Consider the following 25,910-nt stretch of genomic DNA (forward strand, 5'->3'; position numbering starts at 1 on the left):
GGTAAAAGACGACGATTGCTCAATAAATAGGCCAAGAGAGGGAAGAAAGTCTACCATAAGGGCTCCGGAGGCCCATCACACAGCCACCTTCTATACGAACCGCTCCCTGCTGGCGTCCTGGGTTTTCAGGGGAATTCATTTGTGTGGATTGTCTTTAATAACCTTCTCCGTCCACCACACTGGAGGGGAAAGGGAAGACCAGAGGTAGGTTTTGTATTCCACTTCAGGAAGGGAAAAATCAAAACAGCCATTCCATTAAATTGTAACTGGCCGTGTTCACACGACCATTTTTTCCCCTCAGTTAAGGATACTTATGGTCAAAGTTGTACCATATCCGGAAAAGCCAGGCACTCTCTGCTTTGGTGGTTCTTCTCTCATTTTCAGGAATACCCTGCAAACAGATAATAAAGAAATCAATACATACACCAAGATAAAAAACACATTTATTTAGAATCATTTCTTTGCAGACTTGGAAATATAGCCTACTTCATACAAGATACCCTCTATCATGGGTAACATTAGAAATTTAATAGCTTGTATTTTGCAGCTCTGGAATACTAAATTGAAATGTTTTTCTAAACACCTCTATTACTCGGGCTGCCTGCTGATTTATGGGTCTACTGTCATTTAAAAAAAAATCAATGTGGGATAATTTGCCCTTAAATCTGCAAGACTTACACCCACAATGTGAATTGCATCTTAAGTAGAAAACATCACGTCGACATCCCTATCTTTGGGAGTTGCTATGGGTCCCAAAAGTAACTGGCTTTTGCAAAGATGCTACTATGTTCTTAGACCACTAGCAAAATGAAAGCAAGCAGAAAAATTCCATGGTAAGCCTGAGAGGCTAGAAGGGAAAACTAACATAGCAAGCGGGCCCCTTCTAAAATAGCTTCCAAAACCAAACTGGGTCCTTATTTGTAATGTGGTACAGTCAGCAGTGGGGCAGTTCGGTGATCTGGTTCATCTCAGCTCTGACACGAACTAGTTGGACAAGTCCCTTCCCCTCTCTGAGCCTGGATTTCTTCGTGTACACAGGGCGAGGGGTAAAGAATCTCAAAGGCCCTTTCTAGCATGGATGTTCCATGCACGGTCCCAGGCTTTCTGAAGAACAAAGAGTTCAGATTCTGGGTTTTGGTTCTTTCCTGTCCTTCCTGATCTTCAAAATAAATAAATAAGCCTTCCTCTCAACATGTATCAAAACATACACAAAATAAGAATGTTTGAGAACACTGTACCGGCTTACAAGAGCTGAAAAACACCTGTACTTCCTTTCACACTGGTACACAAAGGTTTGTACGTCTCTGCGTTTTGAAGAGCAGTGGGTCTATAAATCTCACGATCCCTTCACCACATAAACACCTATACACCTAACGCCCACATACTCCATACTTACTATCATGTTCCTCTCTGCTTCCCAGTGGACACTTGAAATATTGACTACACAATGTAACAAAGCAAGACACCCATATGGTTTTGAGGGCAAGGGAAAAGTGGCATTTTTTTCTGTATCTCACTGCTGCTACTCACCTACCTGGCTTTCTTTCGCCATTCCCATTTCTCCCCTGTGGTGACAGAGGTGACATAGCAGGTGGAGACTTACGTGGCTCATGACCAAGCATTTGTCTGGTGAATCATATGATACTCGATTCTTATTTGGACATGGGGTGGAGCCTTGAGGAACTACTTAGAAACATAGAAACCACCCCAGCAGCTCGGCATCACGGGGATTTATCCAGCCTGGTTTGCACAAGTATTTCAAGCCCATGAAACTATACTAGTCCGGTTCTGACCACAAAAGAGGCAAGTACTGACTATATTACATACACACTCATCACTCAACAGCTAACAAAATCAGCATTTAGGAAACGAATCTGAGAAATTTTTTTTTTTTTTTGGAACCACACCCTGAAGACAAATAGACTGTGGCTTGTTTCAGACAAGAAAAAGAATGTGTTTTGGAAGAGAGGCTTTCCATCTTTAAAGACATAATTTCTGTGATTTCTCATCTAATGTCTAGGATGGAGTCATGTATTCAGTGGTGCTCAGAAAGCATTAAAAAGCAGATGGAAAAACACCAGAAAAGGGTGGCCAGTTTAGAGAAGGCACCTACCAGGCTCAGGTTCAGAGGAACCAATGAGAAAAGGACACCTGGAATTAAGCAAGGAGACGTGGGCAAGGTAGAGGCATGGGACAAGAAAGTACATTCTCCTGAACAGCCAGGGAAGACTGGTTGAGGACTGCAAAGCTTCTGGGTGGTTCTCAAGGGCAGCTGCTGGTCATCCAATTTGAAAGTTACACAGGAAGAGCAGCTGGAGTGGGGCTGACATCAGAGACAAGCCTTCATGCGCAAACCAGAGTGGAAAAAAGCTCCGTGTGCCAGAGCCGTCACTTGAAAACCCAGGAGCGCTTACGGGACTGTTCCCCACCCTGGCCAAAGCCCGGGTTGGCCCACAGATAGGAGAGCTGTCACCCCTGATAACCACATGTTGTCTAAAATTTGGTTTTGTCTCTATCAAGCAGTGAGAAAAGCCAGGGACGGTGTCAGTTAAAAGCTGGTACAAACAGGACGGGATCTAAATAATAGCGGCAGGAAGTCTACGGTAGGCCATTTTCTTTCCGAACGGCTGCACGCTCGACAGGAATGCTAGACAACACAAATGCATATTTACCAAGTGTTCTTGGTCGGAATCAACACCAACCCTAAAGGAGAAACACAAAAGGCAAATGAGATCTTGAGACCAAAACAAGGTCCATTCCCATACGTGCCTTGTCAGGCTGCTACTTTCCCCAACACACAAGCTATGGAATGGTGAATATTTTTCTTGCTTCTCTCTGGTTGTTGATGTAGACTTTTGGCTCCTGCCACTTTCCTTAGCAACAGCTTGGATCCTGAGGCAGGCAGGGTCTACTAGGGAGTCTCTTCCTGCAATCCCACTTACCAGTTTCGGAAAAAAACATTCTCTTCCCTGAATGGCAGGGCACTAGAAGCGGGGGGGGGGGGGGGGGGGGGGGGCGGGGGGAGGAGAGCTGCCCTAGTTGCGGAATAGGAACCACCGGGTAGTGTCGAACACAAGGCCGGCGCGGCGCAGTTCCAGGAGGGAGCTGCGTGTCTGCGGGCCTCTCGGCTCTCATGGCAACGTTCTGTTATGGTGACTGAAGAGAGGGCCCGGTTACTGTTGTTTTCACAGCCTAATGGACAGATACTAGCCTGGCTTCTTCATAATTATCTTTTATCTGCTTAAAATTCCTGCTTTCCGTAGCCCAGGGAACAGCTTCATTAGGAAGCTCTCTTTGCCTCCTCTCTCTCAACACCGGCACCCACCAACTCTGTTCGTTCTTTCCCTACATGGTTTCTTCCATCTTCTCTCCTTTCCATTCCAACAGCTCAAGCTCAGGCCTCATTGTGACTCAGGAGGTCTGTTGCAATTGGCTGTAAAGTTGTCCGGCTGCCAGGCTGTCCCCTAGAGTTCGCTGTCTAAAGCACAGAACTCACAGGGTCGTTCCCTTGGCAGAAGACTCTGAGAGTGGCTTATAACCCAGAGGGTCAAGTCTAAAGCCCTCTGGGCGGCACTGAAGACTCTCTACAGACTAGTGACCCCTGCCACTCCAACCTACCTTTCCACCCTCATTTCCTCTCGTTCTCTTCTATACACCCTATGTTAGCCATCCCCGCCTACTCCTCTCCCCAGACCTGTCCTCTCCCAAGCCTCCACGCCTTTGCCCTCTATCTGAAATGCACTGTCCCTCATGTTTTTCCTGCTCTTTCGGCAAGTTCCAAAGGAACCATTCTATGACCCCTGCAGGTGGAACCATTCTTTCCTCTGTCCTACAGCACTTTCTAGATTACTCTATTATAATACTTAGCGCAGTAGAGTATAATTATTTACCTGTCAGTCTCCCCAAATAGACTGTGAGCTCCTTGAGGGTAAAGGCCATGTCTCAATTCATCTCTGTAGCCCCAGAGTCTAGCACAGTACCTGATACACAATAGGTGCTCAAATGTTTATCGATTAAGGTCACTACTACAGACAACACAGAAAAAATAGCAGCGTGAGAAGCTGTAGCAGTAGCATCCCAGAATATGAATACACGAAAGGGAGGAAAATGATGCAAGACCTCATCCGGAAGGCGAGTGAATCATGGTCAAGTACTTGAAAACAGATGGCCATGACCAGATTCATAATTCAAAGACAGGCTCGTCTCGTCTTTGTTAAATGGCCAGAAGCTGTTTAATACCTTCTTAGCCATATTAAACTCTAGACACATTTGTGCATCTAAAGTGACATCTAGTGGTCTTGGGGATAGCACATTTGTAATACTCAGATGGAACGTTACTGGAAGCCAGTTCAGTGTAATAAACATTTATAGAGCATTTATTATCTGCCAGGCACTGTGCTAGGCACAGGGCATAGACATGAATGAGACACAGCGCCTGCCCTCAAGGAGCTCACAGACTAGTGGGGGGGCACAGACACAACTAGAGTGCAATCCCCAAAGGCTTTGCAACTGGGGAGGGCTGGGCTCCCATCTGGCCTCAGCTCCTTTCTAGCTGGGTGAGGCTTAGGCTATGCAGCCCGATGAACCCAATTGTACACCTGGGAAATGGGCACCATATCCACCAGAGTTGATGCAAGGATTAAATGAGAAAATGTACCTAAAGATTTTTCAAGTGCCTGATGCCTCATCTCACTCTCACCACACAGTAGCTCTTCTGACGCTGCTATCCCTCCGAGGCTGGCCGAGAGGGGCGCTGTAACAGGCATGCCCACGTTCAGCCAAGGGAAGAGGGGGTCCCACAGAACAGGGCAAAGGGAGGAGGCCTCTGAGCTGTGCTAGTTCCTGGGGGGCGAAGGAGAAGCCCAGGCAGAGGAAACAGCATGAGCAAAGGCTCGGAGACCAAGAAGTGCCAAGTCTGTGCGGGAAATGACAGGGAGCCAAGTGTCACTGTCACAAACTACGTGAAAGGACACAGGAAGAGCTCACTGGTTGGCTCTCGCTCACTGAGGATCCTTTGTCTGCACAACAGCTGGAGCCATCCTGTCACACGGTCAAACAGATCGTGTCGCCCCCTTGCTTTAAAATCCTACAAGATTTTAAAATCTGAACTCACCACATCCTACAAGGCCAGAGAGCAGGGCTCCCTAAACTGGATGGCAGGGCCCCATCCCGTACGCCTCCTGTTTTGCTGGAATACAGCCAGGCCAACTGATTTACGCATTGTCTATGGCTGCTTTCACGCTAGAGTTGAGCAGCTGAGACAGAGACCATATGGCCGGCAAAGCCTAGAATATTAACTATCTGGCCCTTTACAGGACACATTTGCCAACCCCTGCCCCTGTAGGATCTTGCCCACCTCAGCTCCCACCTACCCTTCATTCACTAATATTCCAGCCATGTGGGCTTTATTTCTGTTCATTAAACAGGCAAAGTTTGCTCTTGCCTCAGGGCCTTTGCACTTCTTTTCCCTACTGCTGGGCCACTCTTGTTCCTGCTCACTGTTTAACTCACAATCTCTTGTCATTCAAGTGGACTGAGCTCCAAAGGAACCTCGGAGAGACCTCACCTGACCTCTGCGTATAAAATTCACTCTATCCCCAGTCACTATCCCATACTGTGTTTGTCATCACAGCACTTAATATCATCTAAATTGTTTCCTTCATCTATTTGTTTACTAGCTTATTGTCTGTGTTCTCCCACTAAAGTGTAGACTTCATGAGACCAGGGACCTTTTCTATCTTACTGCTAGCACTGTATCCCTCCAGAGCAGGGTCTTTTAACCTTTGCATTACTGATATTTTGGTCCAGACAATTCTTTGTTGTGGGAGTGCTGCTCTATGCCCCACAGGATGTTTAGAGGCATCCTTGGCCTCTGCCAACTAGATGCCAGGAGCAGCCTCCTCTCTTAGTGACAATCAAAAATGTCTCCAGACATTGCCAAATTGCACCCCTCCATTGAGAACCACTAAGTTAGAGCCTAAAACAGTGCCTGGCACATGGTTGGCGATCAACTGGTATTAATCAAATGAATGAATAAAAAGGCACATTGGAAATGCTGTGCTAAGAGCTCTACAGACATTAGCTCACTGAATCCTTCCAGCAACCCTCAAGGAGGCAGGTATTATCACACACGTTACAAATGAGGAACCTGAGGCGTAAAAAGAGTCAAGAACTTGCCCAAGCCCACAGAATTGTTGGAGAATGAAGGAGCAAGAACTCAAAGTCAAATCTCAGTCTGCCCGAGTCTTAAACTTTAAGGACTTCTCAGCATCTCCAAAACTGTACTAGACAAATCCGGGGGGAGGGAAAGGAAACTTAAAATCCATCCTCTGCTCACAAAGAGGCCAAAAAAACCCGCCAAACAACCACAATAAGAACTAACCTAAGATTGTAAGGCAATGCATATAATTAAGTGCCAAACTATGCTCCAGGACAGGCAAGATGGGGCCAAACGGCCTGCAAATCTGGTGAGGTGGATTCAACTCTAGGTGGGTTTTTTTTTTTTTTTTTTAGGGGGGTGGGAGGCATGGGTATTTTGTGTGGAGGGTCGTCAGGAAAGAGAACTGAGTCCATGGAAAAGCTGAGACTACTGAAGAGCATTATTTTTCATAAATTATCTTATATTTAATTTTGTTCTTCTCAGAATAAGGAAGAATCGTCATTTACAAGCTCTTAAGGCAAGAAAGGAGTTTAATCCTTCCAAAAGTGAACACCCTCATTTCTTGATGCAGTATGGTCTACGAGAAATGAGGTGAGACTGGAGGGTCCTCTGTCTGAGACTTAATTCTCTGTATGACCTTGAACAACTTAGAAACTTTTGGAGCCACTACTTCCTCACTTGTAAAATGGAGCTATTGTGATTAGATAAATACGTGAAATGTACTTAGCACAATGCCCAGCACATAGTAGGTGCTCAACAAATGCCAGGTCCTCCCTGAAGTCATGATCAGGATTAGAAGAACATTATTTTCAATTATACGCAATAATAGCACAGAAATGGTAAGAAAGGAGTTTGAAAAGTAAAAAGAAATCAAGACAATAACAACAGCATTCAAAGTGTGATTTAGGGCCGGCTGGTCTCTAGAATGTTTAAGAGAAAGGCATAATAGAATGGAAAAAACAGAGAACAGATTCTATAAAATGTGAAATACTGTTTTCTCTAATGAACCCTACACATTCTAGAGGCTCAGCAGAAGGTCTATGAAGTTTCAGCCAAACACAGAACTAAAATCTACAAAAGCTTTAGCAACACAGGCTGCTGTATCCATGGAAACAATGCAGCACTCCTGAGAGACAGGGAGCTTTCCAATTGAATACATTAACTAGTATGCATTTAACACTAAGACCTTGCAATTTTGGCCTCAGATTGTCAGGTCACAGACAGTGCTGATCATAAAGTTGAGAAAGAAAGATAATGTCTAGTACTGATTAGGGTTGAGATAAACTGGACTGTTTCATATGCTGCAGATGAGAAGAAACATTTTCGGTCTGATTGGGTGATATGGATCAAAAACCTTAAATATATGCATATCCTTTGACCAAGCAATGCCACTCCTAGGAATGGATCCTAAGGAAATAATCAAACAAGTGCACAGTGGTGTGTGCGTTTATGAATGTTCACGCTGTTAATGGTAACACTTAATAGCAAAATCCTCAAATGGTAATGGTTAACAGAAAAATCCTAGAAACGATGCAAAAGTCCAAAGATAGGGATTTGGTTAAATAAATTATGGTGTTTGCAGCCATGAAGTTCTGATGTAAATATATTTCCTAACATAAATGTCCATGCTGTATTACATTTACAAACTGCCTTATAAGATCACCTGCAGTGTTGCCCCTTTTTGTTAAAAATACATATAATGCATAGCAAGAGATCTAGAAGGACATCCCTCAAAGTGTAAACAATGGTTTTTAACTTTCCTTTGCACATTTCCCATTTTCTCTGTACTACAGGTTACATAATTTTTAAAAGGAAAAAATAAAACATTATACATTTGTCAAAGCTTAAACTTTTCTCATAATTGAAAAAGAAAACCCTAAATTAGAGCTTAATAGTAAAAGGAGGTTCCCAGGCACTACCTACCTTATATGCAAGCATGAGAGCATGGCAGTGGTGCCACCACCAAATACCCACACGGTAAAAAACACAATCAGAAGTGTGGTACTGAACATCATTTGCCGTGCGTAAGTGGCAGTATCTCGAATGGCCAAGGCAAATGCCATCGCGCCACGGAGGCCTGCAATGGAATGAAAGAGGCATTTCTTCCATAACTCCTTACCAATGCTAGCTTCAGAAATTCAGAGAAATAAGGCACATTCTAAGAACATAGAAGCATGTGAACAAATATATAATATGTATTAACGTACAAAAGTATATACAGATACAGAGAATTGGTAGAGGATCCTGACATGCTCTGACCTTTTAACAATATTTTAAATTTTATTTTTAAACGTATACCCAGTAACATCCACTCTTTTTGGGCGTACAGTCCCACGAGTTTTGACAATGCATAGAGGCGTGGGCCCACTAGCACAACCAAGACACAGAACAGTGTCACCACCCCTGCCAACCCCCTCACCAAATTCCTTGGTACTACATCTTTCCAGCCCCACCTTTCTGTCACTCTGCCAAACCCCTGAGCTGTTCTCCATCACTGTGCTTTTGTCCTTTTGAGAATGTAACCCTTTGAGACTGGCTTCTTTCACTCAGCGCAATGCCTCTGAGGCGCATCCATGTTGTTGAGTGTATCCCCAGTTGTGCGTTTTAGTGCTAAGGAGAACCCCACGGCCTCATGGACGTCTTACAGCTTGCCTATTTGTTCACCCACTGGGCTGTTTCCAGGTTTTGGCAATTATGACTGCAACTGCCATAAATGCTCACATACAGGTTTCTGTGTGAAAATATATACATCTTTATCTTCTTTACTACATGTGACAGATTTCTGAACCAGGAATTTGAAACCAGAAAATTTCCACAGAAGGGAATGGGACACTATAAAAAGAATTTTCTATTGGAGGTTGCAACTTCAATGTTTAAGGGACTCTTATATTACTAGCACATCATTTCTGTTTAAAATCAAGCTAGCATATGTGTTGTGAGTGGTTTCGTGGAGTGGGCCAAGAGAGGGAAAGTTACAACTTACCAGCAAACATCATCATGTGCTGAAAATTTGATCCAATCTTACTTCTTCTACCCAAATTAAGTAAGAGGGACAAGGGGTAAATATTAGCAGCTCTTCCCAAGAAAATAGCAATCTAAAATTAACAGGTTAAGGTTAATTTCATTTCACTATTAATATTATCTAGACTACACACTCAAGACGGTGAAAGACTATCTTCAGAAGCTTCAGTAACTTTGGAAGTGGACAGAGTCTGTAAGACTAAAGGCACAAAGAACTGCACATAAGCATCATGGGCTTGTTGGTCAAGTTGTTTCCCATGGGAGTACTGGTTAACAATTCTGATGCCCCTATGTATGCTGGAATGGAACACTTAAGGGAGTGGGATGGTGGACAGTGGGAGCCACGTTTCTCACTACTGGAATGGGAGTTCACAGGTCATCAAGAAGAGGAGGCCAGGATGATGCATGTGGTAATGGATTAGCAGTAGAGACATCAGTATGAACTTATGCTTAGCTTAATAGAGATACGGATGATTACATATATATGTATAGGTATATGTACATACAGGAGCTAGTATATACATACATGTTTCCTCCCTGTGTCAGCTGAGAGTGCCTAGAAGCCAGGACAACCCAATAACACTGAACACACTTACAGCCCAGATCTTGGTTTCTAATACCGTTCCCCAATAAAAAGAACCTGGGATCCTTGGAAAAATGGCTGATCTGAGGCTGGAGCAGAAAATACACAAGATGAGCATTGAAGCATCTTCCATAGAAAGTAAGGAAGTGCTTAAAAAAAATTCAAAACACATAGTGATGGGAGTGTGCTAAAGGGACAAAGTACCCACTGAAAGAGCTCCTGATGGCCAAAGCTGGAACAGTTTGGGCAACAAGATTTTAAAAAGTAGTAATGTGTTATAACCCAAAGTATAAAATAAATATCAATGAGTCCATACTGATATAAATGACAATAAAAATGGACAATAGATAAATCCCCCATGCAAAGAATTCCCAATAATTTTATAGATACTCTGTCCTTAAGAACCTAACTCCCTGCTGCGTATGGTGACTCCCTTCCAAGTGGTACAATATAGAAAGGGGAAAAAAAAAAATCAATGACTTTACAGTGGAGCAACCTGACAAACACTATCTCAGTCAAGTGATTAAGGCTAATAACAACATCATTCACATGTTAATAAGTATGTACCCTTGACATAATGTGATGAGAATGGCACCTTACTTCTGTGTCTTATTTGGGAATAGTGCACAAGCCCAGTCTAATCATGGGGAACACATCAGGAATTCTAGCTGTGATATATTCTCCAAAGTACCTGACCAGGAGCCCCTCAAAACTATCAAGGGCCATCAAAAAGAAGTCTGTGAAATTGTCACAGTCAACTGGAACCTAAAGAGGCATGACAACTAAATGAAATGTGGCATCCTGGATGGGATTTTAGACTAGAAAAAGGCCTTTAGGGAAAAACTGAGAATCTGCATGAAGTATGAGCTTCAGGTAATGATAATGTGTCCATACTGGTTCATTAATTGTGGCAAGTGTGCCATGCTCGTGTGAGATGTTAACAACAGGGGAACCTGGGTGTGGGGTACAGGAGAACTTTCTGTATTATTTTCATAATTTTTCTGTAAATCTAAAACTACTCTAGAATGCAAAAGTTATTAAAAATGGTGCTTCCCTAAAAAAATAAGAAAATAACAACAAAACACACGGGCCAATGTGGCAGTGACTGCTAGTTACATCCTCAATATCCATCCTTCCCTTCCTCTCTAGCGGTAGACCCTCCCTCACTCTCACCTCCAATTTTCATCGGCATACATAGTCACCTAGATGAAGAACAGAATTCCCAGCTTCTCTTGCACGTGTAACCCAATGGATGTTAACTGGAAGTGATGTGTGCCTATTCTGGGTCATGCCCTTAAAGGGAAGTGGCAGACAGAGGGGTGAGCCTTGCTGGCCCCTAAGAATAAGGGCAACTCCTGAGGGATGGGTGCAAGAAGGCTGCTTGGGTCCCTGATGATTGTGGAGCAGAGCTGCCACAATAGTTCAGACTTTGACATGAGAAAGAAAGGAACTTCTACCTTGTTTAAGCCTTGGTTAATTTGGGTCATTGTCACGTCACGTCAAGCCTATATCCTAACTACAGCAAGAGGACAACTCTCTCCTGGTAAGTCAATTTTCACGGTAGGCTCTTGCACTGAGGAACCTGAATTCCTCACAGACTCAGAAATGTACAGAGAATATTTGGCCTCATTTCTGGATAAGTATAGTAGACCACGCCAGGTGACTGCTCAAGTTTCTCAAAGACTAGCAGGATATGAAGGGACTGATCTCATGGGAGTCTTCCAGCTAGAGTTCTTCTCTTATTAAAAGGGTTTTCTCTTTTTTGCCTGAAGTTCATTCCCAGAAGACTAAAACACAACAGAATGGCATTTCGGTAATACCTTATTTTCTAAAAGAGATTCTATTTAGAGTTTTAATTTTTAAAATATTCCTGGTAATCTCTTTGGCAGAAACTTCATTCTGAAGTAGTTTTTAAAAATATTTCTTTTGGAAACCACTAACTCAAACCTCCCCCTCTCTAACCACACTCTCTGCTTCCATGTCTCACGTTTATCTATCCCCCTTGGTTGGCTCCCCCACCTTCCCCTCTCTGGGACCTCCCATCCAAAGAGCCCTCAACTCTTTCCTCAAACAACCAGTCTGCTCCCTTCTTCACTTCCTTTCTCAGCCACATCTTAGTAACACTCCTCCTGGTACCCTATACTCATGTGCCCCTCTCTGGGTTTTCACTGCACTCACTTGACTAAACCCCAAACCTCGAAGGACCCATCTCTCTTCTCCATGCTTCTAGCCAAGTAGTACTCCTGGACAAAGTAGACTGATTCTACTGTTTGTACCTATTCCTCAAACTCACATGCATCCTTAATACTGCTCAGCAATCCGACTGCATTTCTTTGGTCAACTCACTCACTCGCTCGCCCACACTCTCTACGTCTGTTTCCCAACCTTCTCCTCAAAATTCCTATCGCCTGTGGAAGCCAGTCTTCAAGATGGTCCCCAACGATCCCTGCCTCCTAGTAGTCACACCTTCATGTAGTCCCTGCTCACACTAAGTACCAGGGGCCAACAGTCAATGTGGTGGAAGGGATGATGGTCATTTCCAAGATTAGGTCATAAAAGGCACTTCAGCTTCCATCTTTAGTGCTCTGCTCTCTCAGCTCGCTCCCTCTGGGGGAAGTTGTGCTGTGAGCTGCCCATGGAGAGGTCCCCTGGAGAAAGGCCTCTGGCTAGCAGCCATGTGAGTGAGCTTGGGGAGGATCCTCCAAGCCTCGGTCAAGTCCTGAAAGAGCATAGCCCCAGTCCAGAGCCTGACTGCAACCTCAGGAGAGGTGCCAGAAGCCAGCTAAGCTGTCCCTGGATTCCTGACCCTCAGAGACTGTGTGAGGTGATCTGTTTGTTGTTTTAAGCTGCTACAGTTTAGGGTACTCTGTTATACAATAGATAACTGATAGGCCCCCTGCTCCTCCCGCCCTCTCAGCAGATGCCCTCACCTCCTACTTTACAGATAAAACTAGAAGCCATCAGACAGGAACTCCATCTTACAGGTGTGTACCTGCAGCTTTCCATCCCCTGTCCTCTCCCAGGACAATGGTGGAGGCCGGCCGCCCCCCACATGTGTTAGATTCCATTTTCTCCTGCCTTCTCCCGAGGCTGGCACTCCTGAGTGTGCTCTTTCATGCGCTCAGCTTCTCCATTTTGACTGATTTTTAAAGCCAGAGACAGAGGCAGAGGCAAGCAGCCTCCTTTAGCCCTTCACCATCCTACAACTACTGCCCCGTGGTGCAGAGCTCTTTCCCAGGGTCTACTCTCTCTCTCTTCCCTTCAGTGACAGAGGACAAATAGTTTTATTTTGGGGGACTGATGGAATGGCCGGAGATCTTTTTCTGTCATCTCAACCTGTGTTATTTGTGCAGTAAACAAAAATGAAGAGAGAACAGAATAAATGGAATAGGAAAAAAGAGTTGCAATCCTTCTTTGTTTTACTCAGAGGAAAATTTCATATATTTAAATGTATTCTTATCAACCACCTCTCCAGAAGACACGGGCGAATCTCAACTGAAAAGAAGTTTTTCAAAATAGAACACATAATAAAGGATACAAATGCGCCTACTACAAATGTTGGGTTAAAGACATGGTTCTGGAATGTGAACAGTGTCAGTCCCATGTAGGAGAAGATGAAATTCTCTGCCAAGAAATTGAGAAGCTCAAACAACTGAAACGAAATTTTAAAAGGTTAGTCCAGTAAATACATTAAGTTACATCATTTGAAAACATGAGTATCGCTAAGATAATGAAGCAGACACTCCACGTATGTAAAGCTCATGTATATCCCCAAAGCAGGTGCTTCAGAGGGGAGCAAATGTAGAGATGACATTTCTAGTCCCACAGATAAAGCCAGAGATGTTGCCCCCGCACGTCCCCCCATCACTTCCTCTGTCAATCCCCATGTTCAGTCACTGTCCTCCTCCTCCTCCTCCAAACCTTGTCAAGTTTTCTTTGGGGATGTTCCTTGTCCCTGCCACCACCTTAGTCTAAAGCTATCATCACACCCCACCCCTAATACTGCAAAGGGCCCCTCACTCTATCCTGCTGCCCCCATCCTACACCCTCACCCAGTGAGTCTCTCTGGATGCGCCACTTTGAAGACACCTCCCTCTTCTAGGCTGGAAGATCCAGTACAGATTCTTTTCTCTTGGCATCAAATGCTTCATGACAACTTCCGTATCACCGCCTTGTCGTGTGGTTTCCCTTTTCACGTGGGTCTCAGCCCTTGTTCGGGGAGCAGGGGCTTGCGGGTTATAGCCCTGCGCATGCTCCTCCCTGCCCAGGCTGCCTGCGTGCCCCGCCCGTTCACACCACTGCCCCTCAAGGATTACTGGCACAGCAGGGACCCGACACTTGCAACTTGACTTGCCCCCCAATGCATGAGTCCCAGGCCCTCTGTAACCCAGCATCCCCCGGTCTGTCGTAGTTATCTACCACTGCTCTTGCACATGCGCCCTCTGCGCCACTAAACAGGGTGGTGGTGAAGTAACACGTGCCCAGGGGTCAAAATGCTCTGGCTTCAAGCCTGCTTTTCCCACTTGCTGGCTGCATGGCTTTGGGCAAGTTAACCTTTCTAAACCGGGCTTGCCTCATTCTTGAAAAATGAGACTTAAAAATGGAAATAAGTATATATCTAATTTACCTTAAATGACTTAATATACTATAATTATACTTATTTGTTTAACGATAATAGCTAAGCTTTATCTGGTTTTTATTATGTGCCTGATATTATGCTAAGGACTTTACAAGCTTTATCTCATTTTAATCTCACAACTCCATGAGGTAGGTACTATCATTATCCTCATTTTAAAGATGACAACACTGAAGCACAGAGAAGTTATGTAACTTGCCCCTGGTCACACAGCCAGCAAGTAGTGGAACCAGGATTTGGAACAACACAGACTCTCTGCTTTAATCCACAACACCAAGGGTTGGCAAACTTTTCCTGTGAAGGATCAGAGACAGAAAGTAAATATTTGAGGCTCTGTGGGTCACATGGTCCCTGTCACAGTCACTCAGTTTTACCAATGTAACACAAAAGCAGCCAGAGACTACATGTTAAAAAAAAAAATGGGTGTGGCAGTGTGCCAATAAAACTACTAATGGACACTGTAGTCTGAATTTCATATAATTTTCCCGTGTCAAAAAATCTTCTTTTGTTTCCAACCATTTAGAAATGTCAACATCATCCCCAGCTCACAGACCTTACAGGGAGGTCTGGCCGTTGTCTGCCAACCCCTGAGCCACACTTTGCGGCCTTCCATTCATTAATGCTAGCTACTTTTTTGTTCCTGCCTTTACGAGTACTGTTTCCCCTATGGCTTCTTTTCTTATCCTTTTTCTATGCTTTTCTGAATCCTTCCGATCTTTCTAGGTACACCATTTCTTCAATGACAGTTTTCCAGCCTCCTCAAGCCTCAAACCATTTCCCCGCTTCTCTGACCTGTTGTATGACATATCATTTGAAACATACAATCTAGAAGTTCCATTAGTCTGGGTTTTTTTTTTTTTAATGTTATTCAAGCTTCATATCACCAACAAGACTGGAAACGCCTACCTTGTTTGTTTTTTTTTTTTAATTCCCCACTCCATCGTCTAGAAAAATACCAAACACCCCAGCTAATTTTCTTCTCTACACTTACTGCAGTAAATTAATTCGTAAAAGGGATTTGTAGCCTCAGTGTATATGCATGGGAGAAGAAAAGTCTAATCAGGTCACATACTAAATTTGTGGCTCCAGAAGAAAGAAGAAAAGAATAAGGACATTTGCTCCTGCTTTATCAGGAGTCCTTCCAAGGCTAATCTCACTCTGTTCTAGTCATTTGGCAAAACTGAAAGCATCTAATCATAATCAAGTACTCATTTGTTTCTATTCCAGACATTACATATTATTCATTCATTTGTCCCAAACGCCTCATGAAGCTAGGAAATGCTATGCCTCTTTCCTTTATAATTCCCTTCAGGTACCCTGCACACCTGATCGTTTGGCACCATATAAAACGCAACCACTGGTGTAGTTGACATTCCTGGAGACAGAGCAGCTGCGAGGCACTCGAAGGAGGTCAATCTTCTCTGTGTCACCCAGCAGTAGAGCCAGTCAGATCAGAAATTAATCTTGTTTCTATCACCCAGCAGTCCTTCTAGTCAGACCTGAGTGAACTTCCAAAACATTCCTCTTAAAAGGGATTTGATCAGGAAAACAAGGAAGGGAAGCCAACTGATCACTGGAACCACAATAATAATGGCCCCTAGCTATTCTGCTGAACTATCTCTACCCTCAGTGTGGCCACCCTTCGACCTGCCAATCCCATCTCTCTCTGGAGTCAAAGGAAGAGGAGCTGAAATGAGTAGACATCGTTTGGAACCAACTAAAGATGATTTTTCAGTAAAGAAAGACTTCGGTTTGCTGCCAAGGAGGAAACATTTCTTCACAAACTATAAAGCTTCTCTTACCTGTTTAGTTCTATGCTGAGACTCTGTGGACAGATTATTGTATGTATAATGGGCCTGTGTGATGCCGCAAAACAACACTGCAACCACACCTATAAAGAGAGCAAGTTCCAAGTTCACATCAAAGGAGACTTCCCAACTTTCATACTGAGGCTTGTATTTTACAGAAGATCATATGCTCAGTGCTGAAATTTCCAGTTGTGACTTACTTTGTTCAGAGGAACCACTTCCATTAAACATCTTTCTTATATTCTAAAGTGGCAGCATAAATCCCAATGCTAACAAGTACGTTCAAATGCTAGAGGATGTGCCCCCGTGTAGAAACAATGACTGGCAAAGTCACTCCCTGTGAAGGCTTACGATCAAAAGGAGAAAGGACCCTACCTGTGAAGCCCCATGCTTCAGCCAAGAGGAAGGTACTCCAGGACATCAGGAAGAACAAGCCTGTCTCCAACAGCTGGAACTCCCGTAATTTGGTGAACTTTGTCACGTAAGACTGTCAAGGTTGGTAACAAGATCTTGTAATACACAAAGTAAGACTACAAAGAATAATAGTCGAGGCAAGACAACCATGAAAGGGCAAGAAGGGTTCTCCAATCTCACACAAGTCACAGAATAAGGAAGCGCCAAAGTGAAGGACCTCTTAAAATGAGCGTTGTACTGAGGAGTCAGCAGTCTTTGCTTCCATGAGGAAGTCACACAGTTTTGTCAATTGTTTTATGGGTATCGCATGCCTTGCCAGGAACCACATCATAAAGGACAGAGATGCAAGCAACAGATCAGACACACAACAGGCCACCTCTATTAATCTGCAACCCAAAGCAAGACAGCTTCCCTAATTATAGCAATTTACAATTACTAAGAACATGACATTTCCATGAGATTTCATGTTTATTTGATCCCCTAGCACCTCCGTGATGTAGAGCATTCCACGATAAAGAAACCGGGGCATGTCACTCACTTATACGAATCTAAAAAGTATTTGTTAGTCAACCGGGGAAGGGCCCATGCAGACCTGTGACAAATCTCAGGCTGGAATCTGCATCTGCTTCCACAAATGTGTACCACAGCAGAAAGATGAACAAGACAGACTCCCTCCCCTCAAGGACATTGTAATGGGACAGCGATACGATTTGTCCTGGCTCCTCCTTCAGAACCTTTTACTGTCTCTTTGTGCCTTAGTTCACCTGTAAAGAGCCATAAGACAAGTCTCTTCCAGCACTAGGCTGAAGGAGAGCAAACTTACAGATCCTTGAAAAAAAGTATTTGCGTTTTTATTTTCTTGAAAGATCTTAAGTGATCTTTATACCCAATGTGGGGCTCGAACTCACAACCCCGAGGTCAAGAGTCACACGCTCTACTGACTGAGCCAGTCAGGGGCTCTCAAAAGTATTTGTTTTGTATGAAAATATCTTAGAAGTTTTAGAGCTGGAAGCTCTTTAGAGATTATCAAGTCCCACTCATCTTCCCTGCTGTCCCCAACTGCCACCTTCCTACACTGAGGGCCCACAGGTGAAGTGTCAGTGCTCCTATACTGGAAGCTCTAGGAAGGCAGAGGCCATGTCTGTCTTGTCCATCTTTGATGCCCAGAGCATTGCATCTGGCATGCAGCAGGCAATCAAGTGTTTTCTGAATGAGCACAAGAATGACTTGCCCAACACTTTTAATAGCAACCTGGTGGCCGTGCCAAGCACTCTAGAACAGAAGGTTAAAACCGTTGAGAGCTGAGATGAACTCCCATCTGTCCAAACCCAGGAAGCTGATTTTGTTCAATTGACATCATGGTCGTACACTTCCTATTTGTCCTATTCAACAAAGAGCAAATGAACAGCAGCGCAGAATACCCAGAGGCTCCTTGGAATATATTTACCTTTATATCAATTTCGTCTACAACCTTAAAATTCACTCCCAGAGGGTCACTGCATCTAATCAGACCTGTGTAGTGTAAGTTGGAGAGCATGGAGCCTAATGCAAAACAAGGAAATTCCCTTATTTATTTATCAGTAAAGATGATTACATAATGTTTTCAAACCAAGTCCCTGGTTATAAGGTTAATAATTATAACACAATGGGGGCTCCTGAGTGGCTCAGTCGGTTAAGCATCCGACTCTTGGTTTCAGCTCAAGTCATGATCTCATGGGTCCTGGGATCAAGCCCCACACTGGGCTCCTCACTCAGTGGAGAGTCTGCTTGAAGATTCTCTCCCTCTGCCCTTCTCCCCACTCTCTCTCTCTCTCTCTGAAATAAATAAATAGGGGCGCCTGGGTGGCTCAGTGGGTTAAGCATCTGCCTTCAGCTCAGGTCATGATCTCAGGGCCCTGGAATGGAGCTCTGCATCGGGCTCCCTGCTCAGTGGGGAGTCTGCTTCTCCCTCTCCCTCTGCCTGCCACTGCTCCCGCTTGTGCTCTCTCATGCTCCCTATCTCTCTGTCAAATAAATCAATAAAATCTTAAAAAAAATAAATCTTAAAAACATAATTGTAACACACTGGCAATTCTGGAATAGGAGAGACCATGGAATACAGGATTCAACCACTTTTTAGGTTAACAAGGAAAGATTAACAAAAGGATATTAAAGCTGTCACCACACCCGTAGCGGCACCCATTGCGAAAGATCCACTGAAGATCCCAAGGAAAATCCCAATAGACTTGAACATGGCTGTGACATCAAAGGTGTGGCTGTTGTCCCCAGCTGGCTGGTATGCCACTATTGAGCTGCAAGAGAGAGATTGTTTTTACTTCTAGAAGCAACTTTTATGTTACGAACTATCTAAAAAATAATGAAATAAATAAATAAATACATTCTCTAGGGTAGTAGAGCTTGAAAGATGAAATCAGGGCCGGGGGAGGGGTGGGGGGGGGAGAGGGGACAAAAACTTTTGATTTGAATTGCCAAAATAAGGACAAAAGGTTACTAAAACACCCTGTGGTGGATCCAGCTGGCAAGAAAATTCAGCTAAAATTTAAATGACAATTTCAGGAGATAGAATATTCTAAGGTCTTCTGTGTGAAGTTGTACCGAGCCTTTTTCTCCAGCGTCAAGATACTGTGCCGTACTATTCTTTTATGACTCTGTTCAAGACTTCCTAGCACTGAGTGCCTACAAGCCCTAACATACTAATGTGAACAAACTAATGAAAAATTCCACTTGTTTTCAGCAGAGGCATAAGAATATAAAGAATACTGCTCAATACTCAACCTGGTCACATTTTGTTTTTCCTATGGGAAAAAAAGATGACTGAAGTACCCTTTCAACTTTTAGAATACCAGAATGGGCCCAATGCCTAACATCTATTCACTCACTGAAATAGACTTTTATAGGGAAAAGGGCTTGAAAGTCCATCCAAGGAATTAGAATCCACTTAGCTTACCCAGCTGGATCTCTACCTCAAACTTTTGAAAAGAAAGTCACTCTGCAAGAGGCCAAGACACACAATGACAGGAGACACTCTCTGTCTTGAACTTACGAGTCCAAACCTGGTCCAAAAATGCTTCTTTTTAAAATAGTCACCCTGGGAAATAGAAGTGGCTGAGAAAATCACTGTCAGCAGGTGTCTGGAGAGAGTGTCTACCATTAGTAAATCAGTTCTCATCTCAGTTAATTGACGTACCAGTGTTTTTATAAAAAGTCTGGACTCAAAGACATCATACAAGTCATGTCAAAGAAAAAAAAGAGAAAAAACACATTCCCAGGAATATAATGAATTCTCCCCGTGGTTACAACAGTGTTTTTTAAGGTTCAAGGCTGAAAAATGGGCTTGCATGTACACCAAGTTCTTTTCATACCTCCATAGTTAAGTTAAAAAAATATTATTTTCATAAATATGAAATGGCTTCTAATGTCATGCTATCTTATCTATACATAAAGGGTCCCATCACCATTTATGGTTTTTAAGACCAAAAATGGTCCAAATGGATATAACCATTTGTTTAACCATTTCCCTACTGTTAGACATGTAAAAGTTGCTTCTAATATTTTTGCTACTATAATAAAGAGGTGAAAGAGCATATTTGCACTTTTTCCAAATTTTGGACTATTTCCCTGTGCTACATTCTTGGAAGTTGGGTATTACTATACCTATGGCTCCTCTTACATGTAGTGCAACTGCTTTCAAATTAGACCTATATTACATTTTTGGAGGGAAATAGGACTGTATCTCTCAATTTTTTACTGATCATATCCACTGGCCTAGAAATTCGACTTCTAAAAACCATCATACAGAAAAACTCACAAGGATTCACAGAGATTTGCACATAAATATGTTCACTGCAGTGCCATTCACAATAAAAGATATTAGAAAACATCAAACATTAACCAGTAAGGGATAGGAGAGGTAAATTTGTGGTGTACCATACAATGGGATAATAGAAGTATTAACACAGTAAAATGTCCAAGTGAGAAAAACAAGTTACAGAAGAGTATGTTTAATACTATGCCTTTTTTGTTTAAAAATTATTAATATAGAAGGTGGGGGGGATGGGGTAACTGGATGACAGGCATTAAGGAGGGCACTTGATGGAATGAGCACTGAGTGTTACATGCTTAACGACTGAGCCACCCAGGCGCCCCCTGAGTGTTATATGCAACTGATGAATCACTGAACTCTACCTTTGAAACCAATAATACATATATGTTAATTAACTGAACTTAAATAAAAAATTAAATTTAAAAAATAAAATAAAAATTATCAATATATTTATATGTATGTTAATATCCTAATAGAAAAGCCTAGATGAAAACCTTAATAGTGGTTATTTGAGAGCTGAAATTTCAGGAATTTTCTACTAAGTCAAATACTTTAGATTGTTACAAACATTATTAATTTTATTATCATAAATAATGACAAAAAGGTACCATACAAAGAGTAGACAATACCAACTGCAATGTTGAGAACAATGTACAAGTGATCTTGGTTAAAACACCAGGGTGTCTCAGTTCCGGCACTGTTGGTATTTGGGGCCAGGTAGTTATTTGTTGGGTGGTGGATGCTGTCCTGTGTACTGAAGGATATTGAGCAGCGTCCCTGGCCTCCACCCACTAGATGGCATGGAGTAAAGGCAACTGTCTCCGGGGCTAGATATTTCCTTAGTAGGAGTGGGTTGGCAGGATTGAGTCCCTCAGAGGTTCAGACTCATTCTTTCACCTGCAAACACTTTCTAATAACATGTATAGTAACTTCTATAAGTAGACTAAAGTATTGCTCATTTCAATAACTGTCTTAACACTTCTAAAAATTAACAAACATTTCTGTAATGCTTATGTTAAATATGAGAAATACAAATTAAACTACGATGAGATATTGCTCAATCATCAAACTGGCAAAAATGTAAAAGTCTGACAAATATTCTGTTGGGGAAGCTATGAGGAAACAGGCACTCCCATAATTCAGTGCTTAAAGTGCAAAACGGCATAATCTTTTTGACGGGCAATGTAGCAATGTCTACCAAATTACAAATGTATTTATCCTTTAACATACTAATCTCACTTCTTCTGGAAAATTATCCTACTAATGTATAAAACAGGTGAGGTCAAGTTAATCACTACAGCATTGTTTGGGATAGCAAAGGACTGAAAACTCTTTTATGCTTCCAGCAATAGGAGACTGATTAAATCAACTTTAACAGTTCATAGTACAGCACATAGGATACTCTGCAGCTGCAAACAAAGAATGAGAAAACTCTCTGCCTCGACATGGAAAGATCTCCAGAATATAGTTATGTGAGAGAAAGTGAGGCATAGAATATATTTAGCATGCTACTTTTAAAATAAGAAATCAGAGGCAAATGAGAATATTTATTCATATGTGTGGTTGCATTTGGATAAAGAAATAGGAGGATACACAAGCAGCTAATCAAAATGGTTACATATAAGGGGCTGGGGGGACAGGTGGATGAAAAGAGGAGTAAGAACATGACTTTTCTATGTTACCTCTCTGTACATTTTTGATTTTTGAACCATGTAAATATATTATCTGTTCCAAAAATTTAATTTAATTAAAAAAGAAAACATGTTCATGTTATAACGTTAAAACAGAATAAAAAATCATATACACGCCACAATCACAACTGTGTAAAAACAGCATGCATAGAAAACAAGAATAAAAGTCAGTGCCCTCGAATCTTTACAGTAATTGCCTTTAGGTGTGAGAAGGATATACCATTTTTTCTTCCCCACATTTTCGTAAGTATGTATTTCTTTAAGAGGAAAAACACAATGCCTCAGTCTTTCAAACATCTGCATTCATAATGCACTTCATTCAGTAAGTGACTTTCGGTTCCTAGTACCCCAACATTCTAAATACAGAAAATAACAAGAAAACAAACACTTACGAAGACAGCACTATGGCAACAGCATCGTTGAGGACACTCTCCCCAAAAAGAAGTGCATAGAGTTCAACATCCACTTGAAGCTCATGGAATATGGCAAGGACAGTCACTAGCAAATAGAAAGAGGGGAGTATTTAGACATCACGAATGTAACACAGTCCCCTTCATAGATGATTATGATGGCTACTTAGAAATTCATCTCTTCCTCTTAGGATCCGATCCCAATAAACATTCTCTTACCATATTAAAGATTCAGTATGTTCCTGCTGATACTTCTCTTTTCCCTAATTGTGTACCCGCAATATTTCCTTTAGCTTACAAACAGCTGAAATTAACCCTGGAGGATTGAGCTGACCTATATGTTTCATGCAAATGCTAATCAGCTTGTCTTGCACATTTATTTTCCATAAAGAATATATACAGAACTTCTTACAGACCAGGTGATCATTAATCTGATGAAGAAGGGTATTACGAAAAGCATCTTTTGCTACAAACTTCATTTTCTCCTTGGAGCCTTACAACTCATTTCTATTTGACTTGCAAATTTCAAGCACACTGGTTTAGTTTAGCAAAGACAGTTAGGAAATGAAAGCACAAGTTTGGTTTTTGGCTGAGATAAAATTTATGACCAGAATTACAGCTGCTATATTTAGCTTAATAAGAAGCCAATGATCAGGCTATTACAGCCTGAGAAGATTAAAAAAACAAACAAACAAACAAACCCTTCTTCTAGGCAACAATTCCATGAGAATTCTTAGAAAAATCAGATGAGATTGAAGTTGTAATATAACTTTAATTGCTGAGTCACATACAGATCACTCACTAAATAAGCCCAAGCAGACATGAAAGATTATTATAACCAGAGATGGGAAAGCCCCTTCAAATGCCAACCAACAAAAACAGGATACTTGCATTTTAAAAGATGTAGTTTCTACTGCAAAGCATTTCATCTGGAATATACTGATAAAAAGCTTACTGAGAAAAGGAGGGCAAAAGCGGTGCTGAAGAATTTTGCAAAGAAAACCTATGGCTCACCCTTCTAGCAAGTAAACTATTGCAAAATAACAGAATTATTATAGGGGAAAAGGCCTATATAACTCAGAAGAAATGTAACTGTCCAACTTAATATGAGCAGAACAGTTTTGCTTGAGCATCCCGGCAATACTTCTACCAACACAAAATCAGAAGGCTGAAGTAACACAGCCAGTCCGATTGACTTAGATTTCTCATAGATGTTGAAAAGTCAAGGACTTTGCTTCTAAGCAAAAGGACACAGAAAACGGAGACCATTGGCTCCTTGCAAAAACCATCTTACCTTCATACAGATAATGGGAGCAGCTCTAAACAGTAAGGGGGCAGCCTTGATGGTCTTGAAAGGAGCAATTTGATTTTCAGTTTTAAAAATGCTGAACTATACAAATCGCTCTGTAAAATGCCCTCTGAGCTTTATAAAATCATCTCGTATAGAGCAGAGAACATATTTTCCTACTCCCTATATGTAATGCCCTGTGTTATCAGAGTTAACAAAGGAATTCAGAGATAACCTTAGGATCCTATCTTCAATTGTGCTGCATGACAATTTAAGAAGATAATTAACTTACAAGAGCAAAAAATAAAACAGAACAAACCTATGCCAAGGTCCTAAAGCCCAGTGAAAGAAACCTTGCATCCTTAGTTCAAAAACCCCAGTCCCAATGCTAGGTCTTCAGCCTGCATCTTCTCTAAGTTCCTACAGTGAACATAGCTGTGAGGCTCACCAATACTGTATTAGGAAAACTACCACCTAACTCCATAGAATTGTATTCATTCTCCAGCTGTGCTCATATCAGAACTATCTCCGGGGTGCCTGGGTGGCTCAGTCGGTTAAGCATCCAACTCTTGGTTTTGGCTCAGGTCATGGCCTCAGGGTTGTGAGATCAAGCCCCTCATGGGGCTCTGTGCTCAGTGCGGAGTCTGCTTGAGAGTCTCTCTCTCTCTACCCCCACCCCCGGGTTGCTTGCATGTGTGCACTCTCTCTCTAAAGCATTCTTTTTTTTTTTTAAGATTTTATTTATTTGAGAGCGAGCGAGTCAGTGAGAGAGCACAAGCAGGAGCACAGGGAGAGGGAGAGGGAGAAGCAGACTCCCCTGCTGAGCAGTGAGTCTGACGGGGGTGTGGGGGGGTGGGGCTCGATCCCAGAACCCTGGGATCATGACCTGAGCCGAAGGCAGATGCTTACTTAACCCACTGAGCCATGCAGATACCCCAGCTCTCTCTCTCTAAAACAAATAAATAAAACCTTAAAAAACTATTTCATAACCATATAGCTGATTTTATAAAAACAATTCTTTAATGTATAGTAAGGCCCACCAGTGATGCCAAATCACACTAACAGTAGCACAACTGCCTTCTAACAATCATTGAAAAACTGTTTTTCTTATTCTTATATGTGGATAGCTGAATATAAACAGAAGATTTTTAGGGAACTGGTTTTCCAGAAGCATTAAAGGGAGTGTACCATTATTACCCATTTTAACTAATCTAGTTCATATTCTCCAAATACCCAATTACTAAAGATAGACACCAACCTGAATTTCTAAAGAAAAGGCCTTACAGCCGTTGTCTAAACAGCATCAAGCTGAGGACCAGTAATGGGCAAATGTAATAAATAAAATGAAATAAAAAAAAATGTGTGCTTAAGCCAAAAGGACCTATGAATTTTGTTTTTTTCCTCTACAACTGGAAGTACAGTACTATGGGAATTTATGAATTCTACACCTAAAGGAAGGACTGCACACATGTGCTTTTGCTAGCAAAACACTGTAACTTTAAGCACTGAAGCTCCACTCTCATGGACACATACCTGGGTCAGTTGCTGATACAATGGCACCAAACAGCAGACAGTCTGTAAAGTAAAAATCTCCTGCAAGCTGTCCAGTTACTTTCATCAGTGTGACACAGCCATACATTATTGACCTGGTCAATAAACACATTTCTACTTTAGAAAAAAAACAGCAACTGTTAAAGAAGTCAGAATACAGTTAAGAATAAGATGGGTCTACTGTAGTACTTTGTGACTAATCCCAAATTTAACTTGTGTCATTTAAATATGGTAATACCTTGGCCTTAAGGAGAATTCAAACAACTTATTATCTATGTGAACGCATTTCATTGAAAAAGGTCCTTAGACACACTCAAGAATACAATACTGCATAAATCAAATATGCATTATTTAAAAAGTATAATTTGAAGGATAAAAAGTGTTTTAACCTTCAAGTACTTACCCAATTACAAAACAAGAAATTGCTGTTCCAAGAAAAGCATATGCTAGGATAGACCCAAGGTTTCGAAAGAAATGTCTCTAACAAAAAAGAAAAAATTAAAAAGTTACAGTGTGTTAGAATAC

At 42.1% G+C, this 25,910-nt stretch overlaps 1 protein-coding gene across 1 annotated transcript in view; it reads right to left on the minus strand.

Moving 5' to 3' along the window:
• SLC9A6 (solute carrier family 9 member A6) overlaps positions 1–25,910 on the minus strand; it is a 50,915-nt gene that overhangs the window by 12,556 nt on the left and 12,449 nt on the right. The window contains 12 exon segments of the mRNA XM_027608666.2: positions 312–391; positions 2,673–2,703; positions 3,891–3,980; positions 8,084–8,237; positions 9,144–9,255; positions 13,303–13,416; positions 16,203–16,291; positions 16,584–16,689; positions 18,772–18,913; positions 22,529–22,634; positions 25,368–25,480; positions 25,789–25,865. Coding sequence (XP_027464467.2) covers positions 312–391; positions 2,673–2,703; positions 3,891–3,980; positions 8,084–8,237; positions 9,144–9,255; positions 13,303–13,416; positions 16,203–16,291; positions 16,584–16,689; positions 18,772–18,913; positions 22,529–22,634; positions 25,368–25,480; positions 25,789–25,865 — 1,214 coding nt within the window.

This window comes from Zalophus californianus, chromosome X, assembly GCF_009762305.2.
Source record: "Zalophus californianus isolate mZalCal1 chromosome X, mZalCal1.pri.v2, whole genome shotgun sequence".
Lineage (NCBI taxonomy): Eukaryota > Metazoa > Chordata > Mammalia > Carnivora > Otariidae > Zalophus > Zalophus californianus.